Raw genomic sequence first — 15,949 nt, 5'->3', positions numbered from 1 at the left:
TATATATATATATATATTGAGATATCTTAAAATGAAGTTATGTTCATTTTCATTTTTGTCTACAACCCTCAAAGGTGTTGCTGCCAGCAAGCTTGGGGTAGCTAGCCTTCCTCTGGGGCCATGGATGCTTTCCCATTTCTCTTACCATAATTATAATTAGCACTACAAATTGGCAATACCAACTTCGGGTTGTCATTTTCTCCCGTGTCCAATCTACAGCCAGGAGTGTCGTTTTCACAATAACGAATTGTATGTAGAAGCAACTACACAGAAAAAAAAGCATCTTTCCCTTTGTAATGGATGGCATTGCCACTACTTTGTATGATTAGTTCAATTGTATTTTATAAATCAAATTGCATAATAAAGCCATAATTTGTTTAATTTTATGTCGAGAATTCACTTTGAGATATTTCTATTGAATTCTGAATGGCATAACCACACCTTTGAACACTAACTGAGTTGGAAATACTTGTATTCTATATAATGTTCTATAATCCTTGGGGCAAGATAGAAAGAAAGAAATAACCAATAAAGAAGTCAGAGAAAGGCAACCATGGTAGATGAAATTTTGGTTACATCATAAACAAAAGAATCATTCAATTATGTATAATACAAGCAAATCATTCAAGGAAATACCCTGTCAAACTCAATTATTTGCCTTTTTCTTTAAATTTTCTACCTCATAATGTGATTATAAATAACAAGATTAATTGAAAATGACAAAGGCCATGATATTTTTTTCATTTACACACTCAAATTTATTGTTCACATATCGGTCTGATCATTGGAGATCGAAGCAACCCGTGACCTTCTCTTCCTGCGAGCTCTAGTGATCCTGGCTTGCTTCCTGTGGCTTCCGCCAAACTTCAACCTTCCACTGTCCTGGAACCTTTCCTTTTCGGCTGGGTCGATCACACATTCAGGGGGTGTTACAGGGTAACGCAATGCGTCGTAACAGTACGAATAGTACATGTAACGCTGCCTGAATCTGCGCATGGCGGCTCGCTGTTCCGGCGTTATGACTGCATAGTCACGGCTCTCGAGCCAGGCGTCTCTGTCGGAGCAAGCGCTGGCGCTGGGGAATTCCTGGATGGGATCCGTAGGGCAACCTTCCAGGACCAGCTCTTTGAACTCGGAAGTGAAGGGGGCGTACTTATAATTAACTTTATATTTGCCTCCGGACGTGGCCCAGCTTGAGGCATCCCATATGGTTGCATAAAGAGACATTGGCTTCGATGGGTAGTCTCCACCCATTTTATCATTGCGCACCACTTCCCTGATTGGAACTTCATCAATGTAAAATCTGAATTCAAAAGGAAAAAAACGTTCTTGTTAGGTATAATTACAGAGGAAAATTTAGGAAGAAAAATAATTATAGAGAAAAATTTAGAAAGAAGAATGGATGTTAGAAAAACACGTTGATAAGGATAATCACAATCAATTAAAGATAAGTAGTTGATCCAAGTTACGTGATAAGTATACAAGAATTATAAATATATTGTTTTGTAGACTAAATCAAATTTTTCGAATTATCCTTAATTGATTATGATGATTTTTATTAATGTGATTTGTAACACTTTCCTCTATCCAATAGAACTGTCATGTTACCAATGAATTTTAAATCCTTGAGAAGTTGAGAACAAGGTTAGGTAGAATTATGGCTTTTTATCTTTGGAGATTAGATATCAAGAATCTACAAGCAACTTTGTTTGGTAGCCTAACTAATAGTATTTGCATATGTATTAATTCCAGGCCTACTCTTTACTATAATTCTACTCAATTATGCACTCATCGGATATATATCTTTAAAATTCCTTTTACTCTATACAAAATTTAGAGAAAATCAACTAGAAAAAACAAGACATGATCATTACATGAAACGTTGATTAAGTTTGTTTGATCTTTTAAATTCTTAATTAATATTCATGAAGAATATAGTTCAAAAGCAAGTCGATTTTTCAATAACAAAGAGATTGAACGACAGAGATTTGAGTGGGGGGTTAAGAAGTCATTTTCGGCTGTAAATTAAATGACCTAAAACAAATAATCCTTTATATTCTTTACAGAAGTGTGTTTATGAGAAAACCAAGAAAATTAGGCCAATTTTCATAGGCTAACTATGCCAAATTAATAGGCATCCCCCAATTTTTAGCCTAAAATTATCTTCTTTTCTTTTTCAAGGCCAATGCTCTCTCCTCCACATGCTTTACAAGCATCCCACACGCAAAGCCAACCTCTATCTCCGGCCCTCCCCCTTCGGGTGCACAAGTAAGCATTAACTAAGGCACAACGTGCCATGTTCATTACTAGGTGATTAAACAAGGTTATAGGCTACATCCGAAAAGGGAAAAGGATCATAAATAGAGAGAATTGAGGTTTTCCAGACAACTCACATTATGTTCTTGGCCGTCCATAGAATGCTGTATCTGTGGAATTCCTTCGATGGATCAAACCAAAGGCTGTACCGCTCCTCTCGGCCTCGGTTCGTGCTGCCATTGCCATACAAATTCGTCTGGAACCTCCATGGCTTCCCTTCAATATTTCCTAAGAACTCGAAGTCTAATTCATCATGATTTTTCTCGAATACGTCACCATTCGACGTCTGCATATTGACCATGGAAAAAAAAAAAGAATACCATCAGCCGTCATGGTTGTCTTTCTTTGTACCTAAAATTCTTTTCAGTTTTATTGTCAAAGAGTTTGGTAGAGGGAAGGAAACCAAATATTTTCCAGGTTAATGATCAAATTTAGAAACTAATTACCTTGTAATAATAGAAAGGAATCATGATCGAAATCAACAGATAAAACTTACATAGAACGCCACCACTATTCCAGCAGTATAATCCGATGGCAACTTGATTTTGGCACTGAAAAATCCATGTTGATACATACTGGATGAAATAAAACCCGACCCTGAATTTCACCAAGAGCAACCCCGTCAATACCATGAACAACAATAAAAACAAAAGGTTTTGCATGGTTTGATACATATTCTTCATCACCTGTATAAACGTCAAGGAGGAGGCGGACGCTGTGGCCATCAGGGGAGCGAACGAGATTGCCATCACCGAAGAGAGGGCTGTATCCTTCATCAAAGGACAAAGTGGTGAGGTTGAAAGCAGCAAAAGTGAAGCCGGCGAACCAAGAAAAGAAGAAGAAGAAGAAAAGGAGAGAGAAGGGTGTTAACGTCTCTGAGAGAGAGCCATGTAAACGACCCATTAATTCTTTTTAGTACTCGTTTCCTTTTGAGGTTCCTGTTTTATTTCTTTCTTTGTTGTTTTTCTTCTCTCTCTAACAGCCACCCCTTTTGCTTTTCTGCATACGTCTGTATATTTATATACACAAGAAGAGAAAATAAAGGGAAACGGTCTAATCGGCTGCTAAGGCTTTCGAATTCTTTGTGCAGACTAGAATGCCCTTGTTTTAGTTGGAATATTTGAATTAAATTTCACACTGAACCCTTTTTTTTATAAGGTAAAACTTTACATACACTGCACAGGTCAAACCTTGCACAGTGAGTACTCACATTATTTAATTAAAGAAAAACTGTGGGTGTTTCCATAAACTGTTCAAGAACAATCAAGATCAATGGTGGTTGCAAATTGGTAATTAATTTCTGAAGCTGTTTCTTTTAGTTTTGCTGAGTCATTAATTACTGTAGATTCTCTACCTGTTAGTATCAGAATTGGATAATTAATAATAAAGGTGTCGGAAGCAGCTGTTCTTCCACTGAAAGTCAAGAGAAGAAATTGACAACTAAGCATGATGTGGGAGATGGATTATGCCATGCAAATAAACAAATGATCTATCATGGAACCAAAAAAGGCAAATTTAATGCAACCATAAGCAGCAGTTACACTAAACATTACATAAAGACATGCCAGAATATATATCTTATCTGTTTAATTATAATTTCCAGCCACTGATGCTACATGACTGCTGGCCTAACCCCCTTTGTTTTTTATATATATAAAAACAAACAACTGTGATATGCTGCAGCAAAATGTTTGGCACTGTGCTGTACATAAATACAACAGAGAAGGGAAAAGCATGAATTAGAGGAAACTAAAAATGGATTTGGTAAATTGAAGTTGTCAGAGATTTTCTCTTAATTGATTTAATTTTTTAAAGAGACTAATTATCTGATATGCTAACGAAGATAAAATTCTGCGTGATAGTAACTTTTACATACATCGTAATGTTTATTAAAATGGATCATAATTAATTATGTTATTATATTTTTTTCATTTTTTCACTGTTATTTAAATTGAAAAAATCCCTATTTTTTAATAATCCTTTAATGGAATAACAATAAGTTTATAAAAAAGGTAAAAGTTTTTTGATATTTTAATGATTAATTAGTGTTCCATCCACTACAATCTCTCTCTTATGATGTTGCAATCCATCTAAACATGTAGTTTGGCAAGATGTTGCAATCCATCTTTATAAATTAATATACCTAAAGCTTCACCCAAAGTTGTTTTCAATTAATTATTTCCATAAGGTCCAATCCGTGATCAAACATCCATAATTGATTAAATTTTAAAGGTGTAGTTCCCTTTAGCAAAATATAGGAAAGAAATCAAGCAATGACCCTCAATTTTGCTTGATATGATTTTCATAATTAATGAATAAGCCTAAGCTCTTGGGTTAGGGATTATGAAAGTGATAGTAACTTGCCTATATTAGCCAAGAAGTTGACCAACCCAATAACCCCCAAAGGAATCCCCCTTTTTTTAAGCCGAAAAAAAAAAGAATTTGGGTGTTGAATTTTGATTGCTTTTGAATAATTAATCGAACAGGTTTCGTTAAAACAACTGGCATTTGGTGGGTATAGCTTTCCATGAATAAAAAATACTGAAGCAAAAGTTGCGGTCTTGTAATTTTGTGTGGGATTCAGGGGGGTTGTAGGGAATGGGAAAAATTGTCTTCCCCCTGGTCTGAGACCACGTCCGAGACTGACGGCGGCGTTGTATCTGCCACGCTGTAGTTGTTGAAATAACCATGGAAACAAACTTGGGGTAGTAAAAGGAGATTCCAGTACTTTCAATTCCAAAGGATTTTAATTCCCATACCTCGAGCTTTTCTTTGTCCCATGGATTTGTTAGGAATTTGGATAACAGCAACTTGAAAAAGGGGAAAAGCGTTTCACCTTTATTTTAGGTTGTTGGGCAAAAAGGGTTGGTCTTGATCATTATGGAAATGGAAGAGGGGGAGGGGGAGGGAGAGGGAGAGAGGATACAGATAGCTAGAAAAGATCCTTACAGTTCAAAGGCAACTTGCAAAAAACACAATAGCAGACACTGGGACACATGGAACCTTTTTTCATGCAAGGTCAAGGACAGCTCTGCTCTTTAACCAAGAGTGCCCTTCAAGTAAAGCTCCAAAAAAGCTTGTTTGACAACCACTTTCCCAATGGCATGGCATCATTTTTTGGCTGAAAAAAGAGTTCCAAGGAGGCCACTTTTCCTTCAGCTTATCTGATTCAAGCCAAACCATATTATCTGATTTTTTTTTTTATTGAAAATCATAAGGCATTAGAAGGAAACTTTACATGGATTGTGTAATTATGAGATTCCAACAGCAAAACCTCCAGCTTTAAGTTTGAGCTTCAAGAATTTCCCCTCTTTGGACCATCAGAGCATAAAATTACAAGACTTGAAACTCTCAGAATCATCAAGATAGCTCTGCAAATAAAGTCAACATACCATGTGTTATTAACAATGTGAGGTTTGATCTTTTTCCCAACATTTAGCACGAGGTTTTGTCGACTTGAGATGCCTCTTTGTGTTTAGCCTCTTCTATGTTACAAGGCAATATACCCTCAAAACCTGCGTGTGATATAAGAACTTTTGACCATCCATTTCAATTTACCAGCATCGATCATTAGATAACCAATGCAAAGATGCCAGTTAGCTCTTAAGGAAATGATATTTTGATTCAACATAGCTCTCTGCATCCCATAGGAATGAACCAAATGCTACCGCTTCAAGGACTAGCATTGTCAACCCATCGAATGTGATAGAAACCACTTCATCATTTGATGTATCAAGTGAACCATCATCAAGAATCTGAATGTCAGGCCTCCCAAATAGTGCTTGAGTCTGCTTTTCAATCAAAGAAATAGCTTCCTTGGATCTTATGGTGGCATATCTCTGGAGTGTTTCAGAATCCAAATACATAACATAGGATCTCAGTCGATATGATTTACCTTCAAGGGTATCCATGTATCCTCCTCCATCACCATTATTGTCATCATCGGGTGGGACCCTAATCAAAGAATCTGGATCCCACAGCTGCTTCCCCGGATTTGGATCCTCAAATCTTGCTTGGTCTTTATTGAAATCCTCAGGAAGAGTTTTCATTGTTCTCTCAAGTTGAAACCGTTGATCAACTCTCCTAAGAAAATATCCATACATTACAGAAGCAGCATAAAGCTTTCCAAGTTTGATCTTGCTAATTTCAACAATGGTACTGAGAGGACCCACTACTCGGTCTCCAAGTACAAGGGATAAGTGGCTTTGTATCATTTCAAATGCTTCAGGAGAATGAACGGATTCCAGTTTCTGTTCCTGGTTTGGCCAAAAGTCCACTCGTCCAGTAGGATCTGAAGTGGCCATTATCTTAGGAATCATTGAAATCTCATTGTCAACAAATTTCTGTGCAATCAAGCAGTATATTATTTCCTCCAATGTTCTTTGTCTCTCCTTTTCTTTAACTTCAGCTATTCTCCTACAATTCAATTGTTTCAGTTATATCAGTAATTTTCTAATAGACTAATGGCAAACAAACAAAAAAGTAAGCAATAACCAAGATAATTAAATCAAACACCTATAACTTTAAGAAATAACTTAGCATAAGAAAAGAAATTCTCTGCTAAATGCCATTATCTTGTTAATTTACAAAACCAGAAACCTTTTAGTCTAACTCGCACTTGGCATGCACGTGCAAATGTTAAATATGTGACAGTTTTCAACCGAAACAACTGCACAAGAAAAGGAACTAACAAGCAAAGAGATGAAACTCACTTGTAGAGGAGATCTTGAGATGGCGTAGTTTCCTTTTTCTGGTCATCTTTATCACTCTGAAGGTTTTCCAGCTGTTGATCAATGGCCGCAGGCAGTAAATGTGGATGAGTTCTCAATATTTGTGCCAAAAGCTGGCCAACTGGAGATTCAAATTGTACAGGAGCAATTGGTGACAAGCTATCATCTGACTCTCCAGAGGCTCTCATAGTTAAGTATCTGGCTCGGTACTTATCTGGTGCCATTCCTAGCTTTGGAATGCAAAATGAAGAACATCTCTAAAAAAGAAAAGATTCTGTGAGAACTAAGAAGACGAGGGAAAGTATCAAAGACTAAAGATCCTATATGTAGGACTACAGCTCCAAGCCTTCAGAGATGACCACATAAACAGAGGCTTTATCTAAAACATGCATGCTGAAGCAGTAAGTATTTTGAAACATGTGATGTATGACTCTACCATGGAGTTCAACTCAAATTCAAATCTACATGAACAAGAGCCGATAGTATTAATGAGATTGCTTACAAGCACTCAATATTTCCCAATCAGAATTTCACAATAAATAGAGTTTCAAACCAAAATTATAGTATTTTAAGATACTTTCCAAATAATAGTCAGCCACTTCAGACTGCCAGACAAAGAAACATATCTTGGTCCAAGGCATCAAGTCACCAAACAGAGCACCTCCTAAAAGCATGGAGATCAAGAGGCCATCTCAATTCAAGGATTATTTGAACTACTTAACCTAGCTGTTCTTGATTAATTAACATAAGCAAACTGCTATTAAGTTTTCCATATCTGTTTCTTTTAAGATTTGCAAAGTCAACATAGAGGGGAAATGCAGACCAAAGTGATATTCTAGCATTTCACCTTCCCCTCTTTCATCATAGTGCCCCTTTTTCCATTTTTAAGTATCCAAGTGGATGAAATAATCATTGTAGCAATTAAGAACATAAAGTAAGCAGTTGCCAGTGGACTACATCCAATGGCAAGACAGAACTCCAACAGCTTTCTAAGAGCTACCCACAAGCTGGAATTTCCGACTATTAAAGTAACCGTACTATTAAGAAAGGAGAAAACAAAGAGAAACCATGGAAACTCATCAGCAATTTTGTGTCCACTATCTAATTAATACCTCTACTTTCTTTAAAAAATGAATAAATTCTTTCCTCTATGCGCACAGAATAACAGTTCCAAGGGACAAACACAACCAGACAATTACAAATAACCTTCCAATTGGACAATAGCCCAACAGGGAATTAATGGGTTTTTTTATTAGAGAGAGAGAGAGAGAGACTTATTGTGCTCCAAGGAAAGAAAACCCAGAATTCAGAATTTTGCCCTGAGTTCTCGAACAAAAGAAATAAGTAAAAAGCTATGATCTTTAATTGTTTTCTTTGGATAATTTGAAGCAAGAGCAACACAAGTATCAATATGAAAATAAAAAACGAAAAGGGGCATACTTTGAAGAAAGGAGAAGAAAGGAATAAGTTGTTGGAATGGAAGTGTCTGAAAGAGAGGGTTCCAGCTGATGGGACTGCCACCAACACCTCACTTGTTACTCCCGCTATCTGCATTTCTCACTTTTCTTCTTCTTTTTGTTAATTTTTCTTTTTAACAACCCAAAGCCACAATCCTCAAGTTGAAGAGAAAAGAAGGGAGGGAGAGAGGTATTTTGATAATGGTGAAATATAAGGAGTAGGTGGCTGTTGAAAGCTAGTTCCTTCGTGGACTTCTCTTTCCATTCAGTAAATTCTCCCTTTCAAATGAAATTTATAATTTCAAAAAATAAAATTTCAGGCCCATATTTTGCAATTTATACATAAAAAATAATCCAAATAATTAATTTTAATGGGCTTTGATAATAATAAGCCCAAGATAGGCAAGTAGGCAAAATTGCCTTTGTTAGACTGTACGATTCAGAAAAAGAAAAAAAACAGAAACAAAGGAAAAGTTTCGCCTCCGTGAACTGTAAACCCCGGGGGCTCTCCCACTCCGTCGGTCATCGTCTTAGCTCCGCCGCCGCCTCCGTTTTCGATGCGGAGAAAACTGGGGTAAAGTCACATCTTTTCCTGTTTTTCAAATTCAATCAATTCCTTCCTTTTTTCTTTGTTATTTTAGTTGATAAATGCAGTTGTCAAGTTCTGATTTTTAACTTCTAAGTTTATTGCTTGATACTCGCCAAGTTTTAATCTTTTCATGTTTTGCAATCTGGGTTTTGCTTAGATTTTCATTTGGACGAAGGCTCTTTAACATATTACGATTTGCTTGGTTTTGTTTGCAGTAATTTTTTTCAATTGATAATTCATTCCTCAGGTGCTTTCTAAGGAGTTGATAGAATGGCGTTGAGGCGTCTCCTTGGCTGGTCGGATGGTGAGTTAATGAGATCAGATGCAAAGCCTTGTTCCAGATTAATGAGGCAGACGGCTGGGATTTTCACTGTTGGGGGAGCTTTGGGATTTTGGGTTCTCTGCAGATTGCATTATGGTTTCTTCTACTCTTTCCTTACGCCTCAGAATTCAGTACTTTTTTCATTTTGAATCCATTTATTACTCCTTTCATCACCTTCCCACCTCCTTCGTTCCCTTTTCTCATTTTCTTCTTCCCTCCTGGTCTAACATGAGGTAAAAAACTTCCTGATATTTTGGGTTCAATGTTTGATGCAGGTCCAAGGATTACAGTTCCAAGAAGTCTACGGTGGGCAGCATGTGGAGCTGTGTCTGTGAGCGCAACATCTGCTTTATTGGTCCGTCTATTCAGTCCTGAATGTGAACCCCAAAACATAGCTGCTTATGACAAGGGAAAGTAGCACTGGGTTCCTCGTGCTTGTCAAAATTCATTGCTGGTTTCCATTGATTGACCAGTTTGGTGACACTGTCTTCTGTTTAGTATGGCCCTGGGATCTTTGGCAATGCCTGTTGTTTTATCAATTTTCCAGTATGACATGGAGTAACTGTTGCTGTAGGATATAGACATGTGTAAACTTATTTGGTTACAACCACCCTTCTTTTTTGGTTTTTTGGAATTTAGCAAGTTTGTGATTGTAAATACTCTCATGAAAACAATCGCTCGCGTTAGATAAAGGAAGCTGATGTTTATCCTAACATTTCTGTTATAAAGTCAAAATGTTGAATCCAAAGCAAAAACAGCATTGCTCATTAGTTGCAAAGATTGACCGTAAAAGAAAGGGCACAAAATATTCACTTACTGGAGGGGATGAAATGCTGTAGAGCCAAGAATGCCAACACCCGACTCTTAAAATGAATCAGAGTTCATTACTTCCCTCAGTTACACATTCATCAACAATATTTAACATTAAACAAGCAAGAAAAGTTAAAACTGTGCATACTACCCTTCTTTGAACAGAGAAAGGTACATAATATCAGTCTACAAACCACATCCTAAGGCTTTGATTTGTAAAGGTAAAGCCAAATCATGGGTGATGGATTATAAGAGATAAAAGGGAACCTAAAAACTATCAAGGTCAGCTTTGATAAAATTTAAACATGCTATGCAGAATAAAAACTTTCTGTAGCTAAATTTGGTTAGGTTATGCTCCCGGAAAGAGGCATGAAACAGGGTGTGTGAATTCTAGTGACTACCCTGCACAAGCTCTGTTTGCCCATCATTATTTGTATGTTGGTCATTCCTACCAGACTTCAGATCCTCATGCCCAGGAATTTCCCCTAGCCTCTCCTGCAATTACGTAACAGATATTAGGAAGCAATTGTATCCAAACAGGTGTGCAGATGAGGTAGACTGCAGTTCAAAAAGGAGAAACATACTAACAGGTTCAATATTTTGCGAAACCAAGAGTAGAACATTACCTTGAGAGAAGTATTCTCTGCCACAAGCTGCTCATACTCGCACTTGATACGATTCACTTCAGACCTAAGATTGGCATTCTCTTCTTTTAAGGCTTCGGCACGCTGAGCCAGCTCATCACATTCCGCCTGATTCAAACAAATAATTCATGTGTCCTTTAAATACTGAATAACACAATTTCTGAAGGATAGTTCATTACCTGTTTACGCAACCTGGATCTGCGAGCAGACTCTCTGTTTGATTGCTTCCTTCTCTGTCTTTTAAGCTCCCTTTCATCCTAAATCCGTAAACAGTGCCAGTTACAAAATAAGCAACGATTATAAAAAAAAGCAATGTAAGAAACACATTCTTACAACATCAGCAAGGAAAGCATATGACACTTGATTCGAGGAGAAAAACATTGATCAAATTTCAAGTGAATTTAATTTTAATTTAAGATTTCACCGACAAAGGTGTAGCACTACAGCCAAAAGCAAAGATTTTTGCTGCAAGAAGATCTCATATTTTAATATATTGCTTCGAGAGAGAGAGATAACCTGCAACCAAAGCTGTGACTGAACACTGTCCCGTGATGCAGGAGTTACTATTCCTCCCGCAACTGCAGTTGAAGGAACCTTCCCACGCATTGCAGGGACAGCAGATGAAGCTGGGGTCCCCCAGTAGTCCATCCCAATATGTAAGTTTGTAGTGGGACCAGGAACAGCAGTGGGAGCCCCAGCAGTTGATATAGGTACAACGGCCATTGCTGTATTCACCATCGTATGAGGTGCATTAGGGCCTCCATTCTGAGGACCATGCGCTGCACTTCCGTTTTGAGATGCTTCACCTGTAACAAAGACATTATAGGCATTTCAGAACACACAGAAATTGGCAATAAAGTTATGCAAAAAGATTATGTTATGACATTATCATTGTCTAACCTTCTCCAGAATCTTGCCTTCCTCCAGACTTCAATTGTGAATCCTACAAATAAGGAAGAAAAGGAAATTACAGCATAATCTTTACCTGAACAAAATAAAGGGGCAATATACTTGAATGCCTGAATTTGAATAAAAAATGAAGCATATAAAGTTGTCCCCCTTGGAAGAGTCTTAAAAGAAGCTGCAACACATAGAGAGTTGTAATAGAGATGATTAGTCCAATACAGCTTTAGCCTTTCTTCAATAGCCCACTCCCCAAAATCTTTTTTTATTACAGAAGGCCCATTAAAATTTGTTTCCCATGTACAGGGTTAAAGAGAAAATTAATCCAGTAAGTTGGCAGGCTAACTCCAACAACATAACTGAGAAGCTACAAGAGAATTGTGCCTTTCACAGAGAGAGAAAAAAAGAACTCTAGTGTCTCAACCCATAATCCTCATCATCCCAAAGAAGCCTTTGGCTCAGTCTATGAACAACACATGGGCAGTCACACACTGGAAAAGAAACAACATGATCATGAACCCGAAAACCTATCGTTTATAATGCAAAAAACTTGCCTGCCAAGTTGACATCTATATACAGAATGAAAAGAAGTTTGTGCCTTTGTGGCTCCATTAACCTATCTTTTAGCACTTAGAGCAAGCTCCATTAATCAAAAACATCATGAAATACAGAGTTAGGTGGCCCCAGAAATTTACACCCACAGAAATTTAACAGATGACATCGAAACAACATAATGTATGGCAAAAAAAGAACATGCAACTGAGCAAATCCATTACTTTTGAGTTTTAGAAACAAGGGTGTCCCAAGGCCACACCAGTAACATCTCTAAGAAAGTACTTTTTGTACCATAGGTCCATGGGAAATGCTCACTTGCAAAGTAAGAACACATACAATGTAAAGTACAGCTTACAGTTTCACCCAAAATGACTTATGTAGAAGATTATTGCCTTTCCAGGCAATCAACACAGTTAAGCCCAAAGCTATTTAATAAATGAAAAAGGGATTTAAGCCTTGTCTGGTCAATGAAAGTATCAACATTTGCAGCAACTTCAAAACCCCTACTTTTCATATCAAGAGTGTAGGGTTAAATAATAGTTGAGATGGGGCATAAATTCATTAGATTGCAAGCCCTATCCTGGAATCGGCCATATTGGCAGGGTGTTCAAACCCTCTAATATAGATGAACTACAGAAACAATTCAAAATAATAGATAAATAAAAGGAAAAGCCAAAAGCATTGCACTCACGCTCTGGGAGTTTGCATCACTGCCTTCACTTGTGCCTTCACTTCCACTCTCGGCACTGAACATGCACAATTACTCCATTGTCAGCTAAATTACCTAGAAATATTATTTTGATAGCAATCACAAGCAAATAGTGTATGCTCAGATGAGTTGATGCCTCTAAAAATCCAGATATGACTTCTGAGTACCAACTAATACGCTTAAAGCAAGGATGGAAGACATATGCCTACTCAATCATCTTAAAGCAGGAGCTCTTCAAGCCACAAAACAAACAGAACAACATAACTCATATCATAGAAAAAGTTCAGAAGAAAAATGACTTTTACAGACACTTTTCAAAGCTGACCAAGACTTCATTTTAACAATTTAAATAAAGAGACAAACATAGGTCTATTCAGGGATGGAGGTAAAGGAAAGAGCTTCTTCAACAAAGGGTCCTCTAGACTTCTCAATCAAACCCAATTGCAACTGCTTTGTGTAATAGGCTCTTTTCTCTATTACTCAGTTCCATTAAAATTTCTGTAAGACTAGATTATGTGGGTCAAAGGACATAGCTTGCCGCACCCCCCCCCCCCCCCCCCCCAAAATGATGTGGCAAATAGTCCTTGTAACTAACAATAGCACAAACTAGCACCCAAAAATTATATAATAACTGCATATATCATTCTTTTCTGCCATACCTTTTAGAATAAACTCCATTCGCGGAAGCTCCTGATGTCTTACCAAGATTATTGTTCTTTCCGGTAATCATGTTTAAACTGCCCAAACTCCCTTTTGATCTTTTAATTGGCAATTTTTCCTTCACATCAGAGGGTTTACCATCTGTTTCCATGGTTCCAGAAGTATTTCCCTACACAAAATCACAAGAGTCAGTCCTTTGGAAGCATGGACATAAAAACATGACTTGCAAACAACAAATTATAAGACAAAGTAAGATAAAGTGCTCACAGAAGCCTCGACAATGCCATTTGGAGAAGGCATAGCAAAAGGACTAAAAGGATAGGATCCCTGTCCAAGATTAGACCATGTCATTAAGATAACTCCAAATATCAAGCTATTGTAACATTTGGAAACAAAGACTACGAAGAATGGAAAAGAACATACTGGGGGAATGGATGGATGTGCGTATATTCCACCATGAGGATACATTGCAACATAAGGATGTGGTGGGGTGCCATAAGGAGGCACTAAATGCTGCAACAAAGAAAGAATTACATTAAAGCTTTACTGACCACCTAATGAAACCATTAAATCTTAGTAGTCGATTATGCCACCAAATTTTGAAGCTCTAACAAATTAAATAGAAAAAGATTTAACGATCATAATAATGTACCATCCTATAATACCAATGCAAAACCATAAATACCTGAACACCCCACATATATGGGGGCGCTTGGGGACTAGATGCCAAGAACCCATGTGGTGGAATGGGAGAGTAAGCCTGTTTGCAAACAATAATCCACATATGATAGTCCAAATTTCCACATGAAACCTGAATACAAAATACAGGAACTAAAGATATTTATCTAACGAACCTGAAATCCTGACCAGTCTGCATTTACTGTACCCGAGTTAGTGGTGGAAGACGGCTCCTGAACACCAAAAGAAGTAATAAAACGCACAGGACAAAAACCTTGTGAGAACAAATTTAAGAACAACATAAATTACACAATTTTCAAACAATAACACTAAAGTAGACCTGTGTAGTAGTAGCAGGTGGTGTCTTTGGCTCCTTTTCTTTTGCAGTTTTATCCATCTCACTGCTACCCATTCTTCTATATCCACCAACCGACCTCAAGAAGCCCCTCAGACCATCCTACAATAATAAAACATTAATTCCATCAACAATATGCACTTTCCCCCCACTATATTCCTTCAAATCAATCCAATTTATCTAACCCTATACCGTTTTCAGCCAAAAAATAAGGAATATCAACACAAAAGAAACCATAGCTTAGAATTAAAAAAAAAAACTTTAAAATACATACACTGGTTGCATTAGCCCCAATCAAAAAAATTCCCCATTCAAATCACAAACAATCAAAAAGCTTAAAAAATAAAATAAAATTCCAATTTCCTCTCTTTTTTCTTTTCTCAGTAACCAAAGGAAGAACATTAGATAAAAAGAGGTAACATGCATCCAGAGAAAGAAAAACAAACAATTAAAATACAAAAAATACTTAATAAATTTGAAGGCATGCAAATGGTGCTTGTTGACTAATTCACAAAATCAATAAACAAAAAAATGTAAATAAATTTAAAAATTTCGAATTACCGCTCAAAAAACAAACCAAATTCAGACGAAACCCAAGTCTGATCCACTAAACAGAAGCAAGATTTCAGGGGCTTCCGAGCTTGAAATTGAGTGAGATGTTTTTCAATTTGATGGTTTGGGAAGAAGGGCAAAGATGTCAATTGGGGGAAAAGGTTAGGGCACGATTGGTAGAGAATAAAATTTTAGCATTAGCTCTCGGGTTTCTCCCTCTCTCACTCCCTTTCTCCTTTTTTTTTTCTTTTATATTTTTTTCCCAGATAGGAAATTGTAAGAGATCAGATGTTTGATTTTAGGGTTTGTTAATTGTATTTTTGGGGAGGAAAGGGGGAGGGTTCACGGAGTCGATTCTATGACTCGTCGTACGTTAGTCCATTTCTCCTTTCTATTTTTTAGTGACCTGGCGAAATCCCCGTTTTGTCCTTTCCGTCGGTCACCGTTTTCAATAGAATTTGGTGTTGTTGAATTGTTTTTTTTCTTACGAAAATTAAAAATTAAAATTTTAAAAAATATAATATAAATAACATGAAAAATAAATTTATAACATAAGAAATAATAATATTGAGTGTTTGAAAAATACGTAACTTTGGGGCATCTTATAAAAATGAAAAAAAAAGACAGGAGGAGTATAAACTAATATTATTTTTTTATTGATATTTTTCA

General features: G+C 36.9%; 4 protein-coding genes across 8 annotated transcripts; 1 reads left to right on the top strand and 3 right to left on the bottom strand.

The window, feature by feature from the left end:
* Nucleotides 1–537: 537 nt before the first annotated feature.
* XTH30 (xyloglucan endotransglucosylase/hydrolase 30) lies at nt 538–3,328 on the bottom strand. The gene is made up of 4 exons (XM_021421830.2): nt 3,003–3,328; nt 2,813–2,913; nt 2,394–2,602; nt 538–1,303 (listed from the first exon to the last, which is right to left on the bottom strand). Exons 1-4 carry the CDS (start codon nt 3,217–3,219, stop codon nt 766–768), a joined length of 1,065 nt encoding a protein of 354 aa, XP_021277505.1. The 5' UTR covers nt 3,220–3,328; the 3' UTR covers nt 538–765.
* Nucleotides 3,329–5,016: 1,688 nt separating this feature from the next.
* On the bottom strand, nt 5,017–8,765 carry LOC110411579 (beta-casein (DUF760)). 3 transcript variants are annotated; one of them, XM_021421820.2, is made up of 3 exons: nt 8,321–8,470; nt 7,029–7,303; nt 5,017–6,732 (listed from the first exon to the last, which is right to left on the bottom strand). In XM_021421820.2, the coding sequence occupies exons 2-3, from the start codon at nt 7,268–7,270 to the stop codon at nt 5,913–5,915; spliced, it is 1,062 nt and encodes a 353-aa protein (XP_021277495.1). In that variant the 5' UTR covers nt 7,271–7,303; nt 8,321–8,470; the 3' UTR covers nt 5,017–5,912. The 3 variants fall into 3 exon arrangements, with proteins under 3 accessions (XP_021277495.1, XP_021277490.1, XP_021277483.1); XM_021421815.2 differs by lacking the exon at nt 8,321–8,470 and adding an exon at nt 8,159–8,301; XM_021421808.2 differs by lacking the exon at nt 8,321–8,470 and adding an exon at nt 8,487–8,765 and having other exon boundaries at nt 5,018–6,732.
* Nucleotides 8,766–8,919: 154 nt separating this feature from the next.
* On the top strand, nt 8,920–10,048 carry LOC110418054 (40S ribosomal protein). 2 transcript variants are annotated; one of them, XM_021430672.2, is made up of 3 exons: nt 8,920–9,077; nt 9,340–9,510; nt 9,690–10,048. In XM_021430672.2, exons 2-3 carry the CDS (start codon nt 9,363–9,365, stop codon nt 9,830–9,832), a joined length of 291 nt encoding a protein of 96 aa, XP_021286347.1. In that variant the 5' UTR covers nt 8,920–9,077; nt 9,340–9,362; the 3' UTR covers nt 9,833–10,048. The 2 variants fall into 2 exon arrangements, with proteins under 2 accessions (XP_021286347.1, XP_021286356.1); XM_021430681.2 differs by having other exon boundaries at nt 8,926–9,077; nt 9,308–9,510.
* Nucleotides 10,049–10,262: 214 nt separating this feature from the next.
* On the bottom strand, nt 10,263–15,634 carry BZIP68 (basic region/leucine zipper transcription factor 68). Of its 2 annotated transcripts, none has more exons than XM_021430654.1 (13): nt 15,290–15,634; nt 14,714–14,830; nt 14,550–14,606; nt 14,381–14,455; nt 14,119–14,208; nt 13,963–14,022; nt 13,695–13,864; nt 13,018–13,072; nt 11,769–11,811; nt 11,385–11,674; nt 11,048–11,125; nt 10,851–10,976; nt 10,263–10,719 (listed from the first exon to the last, which is right to left on the bottom strand). In XM_021430654.1, exons 2-13 carry the CDS (start codon nt 14,783–14,785, stop codon nt 10,615–10,617), a joined length of 1,221 nt encoding a protein of 406 aa, XP_021286329.1. In that variant the 5' UTR covers nt 14,786–14,830; nt 15,290–15,634; the 3' UTR covers nt 10,263–10,614. The 2 variants fall into 2 exon arrangements, with proteins under 2 accessions (XP_021286329.1, XP_021286337.1); XM_021430662.1 differs by having other exon boundaries at nt 15,306–15,634.
* Between the last annotated feature and the right edge of the window lie 315 nt (nt 15,635–15,949).

The sequence above is a fragment of the Theobroma umbraticum genome, unplaced genomic scaffold (genome assembly GCF_002168275.2).
Source record: "Theobroma umbraticum cultivar Fairchild unplaced genomic scaffold, ASM216827v3 scaffold_30.0, whole genome shotgun sequence".
In the NCBI taxonomy this organism is placed as follows: domain Eukaryota; kingdom Viridiplantae; phylum Streptophyta; class Magnoliopsida; order Malvales; family Malvaceae; genus Theobroma; species Theobroma umbraticum.
The sequence above is the reverse complement of the archived record's forward strand: the minus strand, read 5'-3'. Positions and strand labels throughout refer to the sequence as shown.

Coding starts and splice junctions, on each gene's coding strand:
- XTH30 (XM_021421830.2), bottom strand. CDS start 3,219: ATGGGTCGTTTACATGGCTCTCTCTCAGAGACGTTAACACCCTTCTCT. Junction 2,603..2,812: donor GAATAGTGGTGGCGTTCTAT/GTAAGTTTTATC, acceptor GTCAATATGCAG/ACGTCGAATGGTGACGTATT. Junction 1,304..2,393: donor TGGACGGCCAAGAACATAAT/GTGAGTTGTCTG, acceptor TTTTGAATTCAG/ATTTTACATTGATGAAGTTC.
- LOC110411579 (XM_021421808.2), bottom strand. CDS start 8,600: ATGCAGATAGCGGGAGTAACAAGTGAGGTGTTGGTGGCAGTCCCATCA. Junction 7,304..8,486: donor TTTCTTCTCCTTTCTTCAAA/GTATGCCCCTTT, acceptor TTTCTTTTTTAG/AGATGTTCTTCATTTTGCAT. Junction 6,733..7,028: donor TCTCAAGATCTCCTCTACAA/GTGAGTTTCATC, acceptor ATTGAATTGTAG/GAGAATAGCTGAAGTTAAAG.
- LOC110418054 (XM_021430672.2), top strand. CDS start 9,363: ATGGCGTTGAGGCGTCTCCTTGGCTGGTCGGATGGTGAGTTAATGAGA. Junction 9,511..9,689: donor TCTCTGCAGATTGCATTATG/GTTTCTTCTACT, acceptor TGTTTGATGCAG/GTCCAAGGATTACAGTTCCA.
- BZIP68 (XM_021430654.1), bottom strand. CDS start 14,785: ATGGGTAGCAGTGAGATGGATAAAACTGCAAAAGAAAAGGAGCCAAAG. Junction 14,456..14,549: donor CAGACTGGTCAGGATTTCAG/GTTCGTTAGATA, acceptor GTTTGCAAACAG/GCTTACTCTCCCATTCCACC. Junction 11,126..11,384: donor AGTCACAGCTTTGGTTGCAG/GTTATCTCTCTC, acceptor TTACGGATTTAG/GATGAAAGGGAGCTTAAAAG.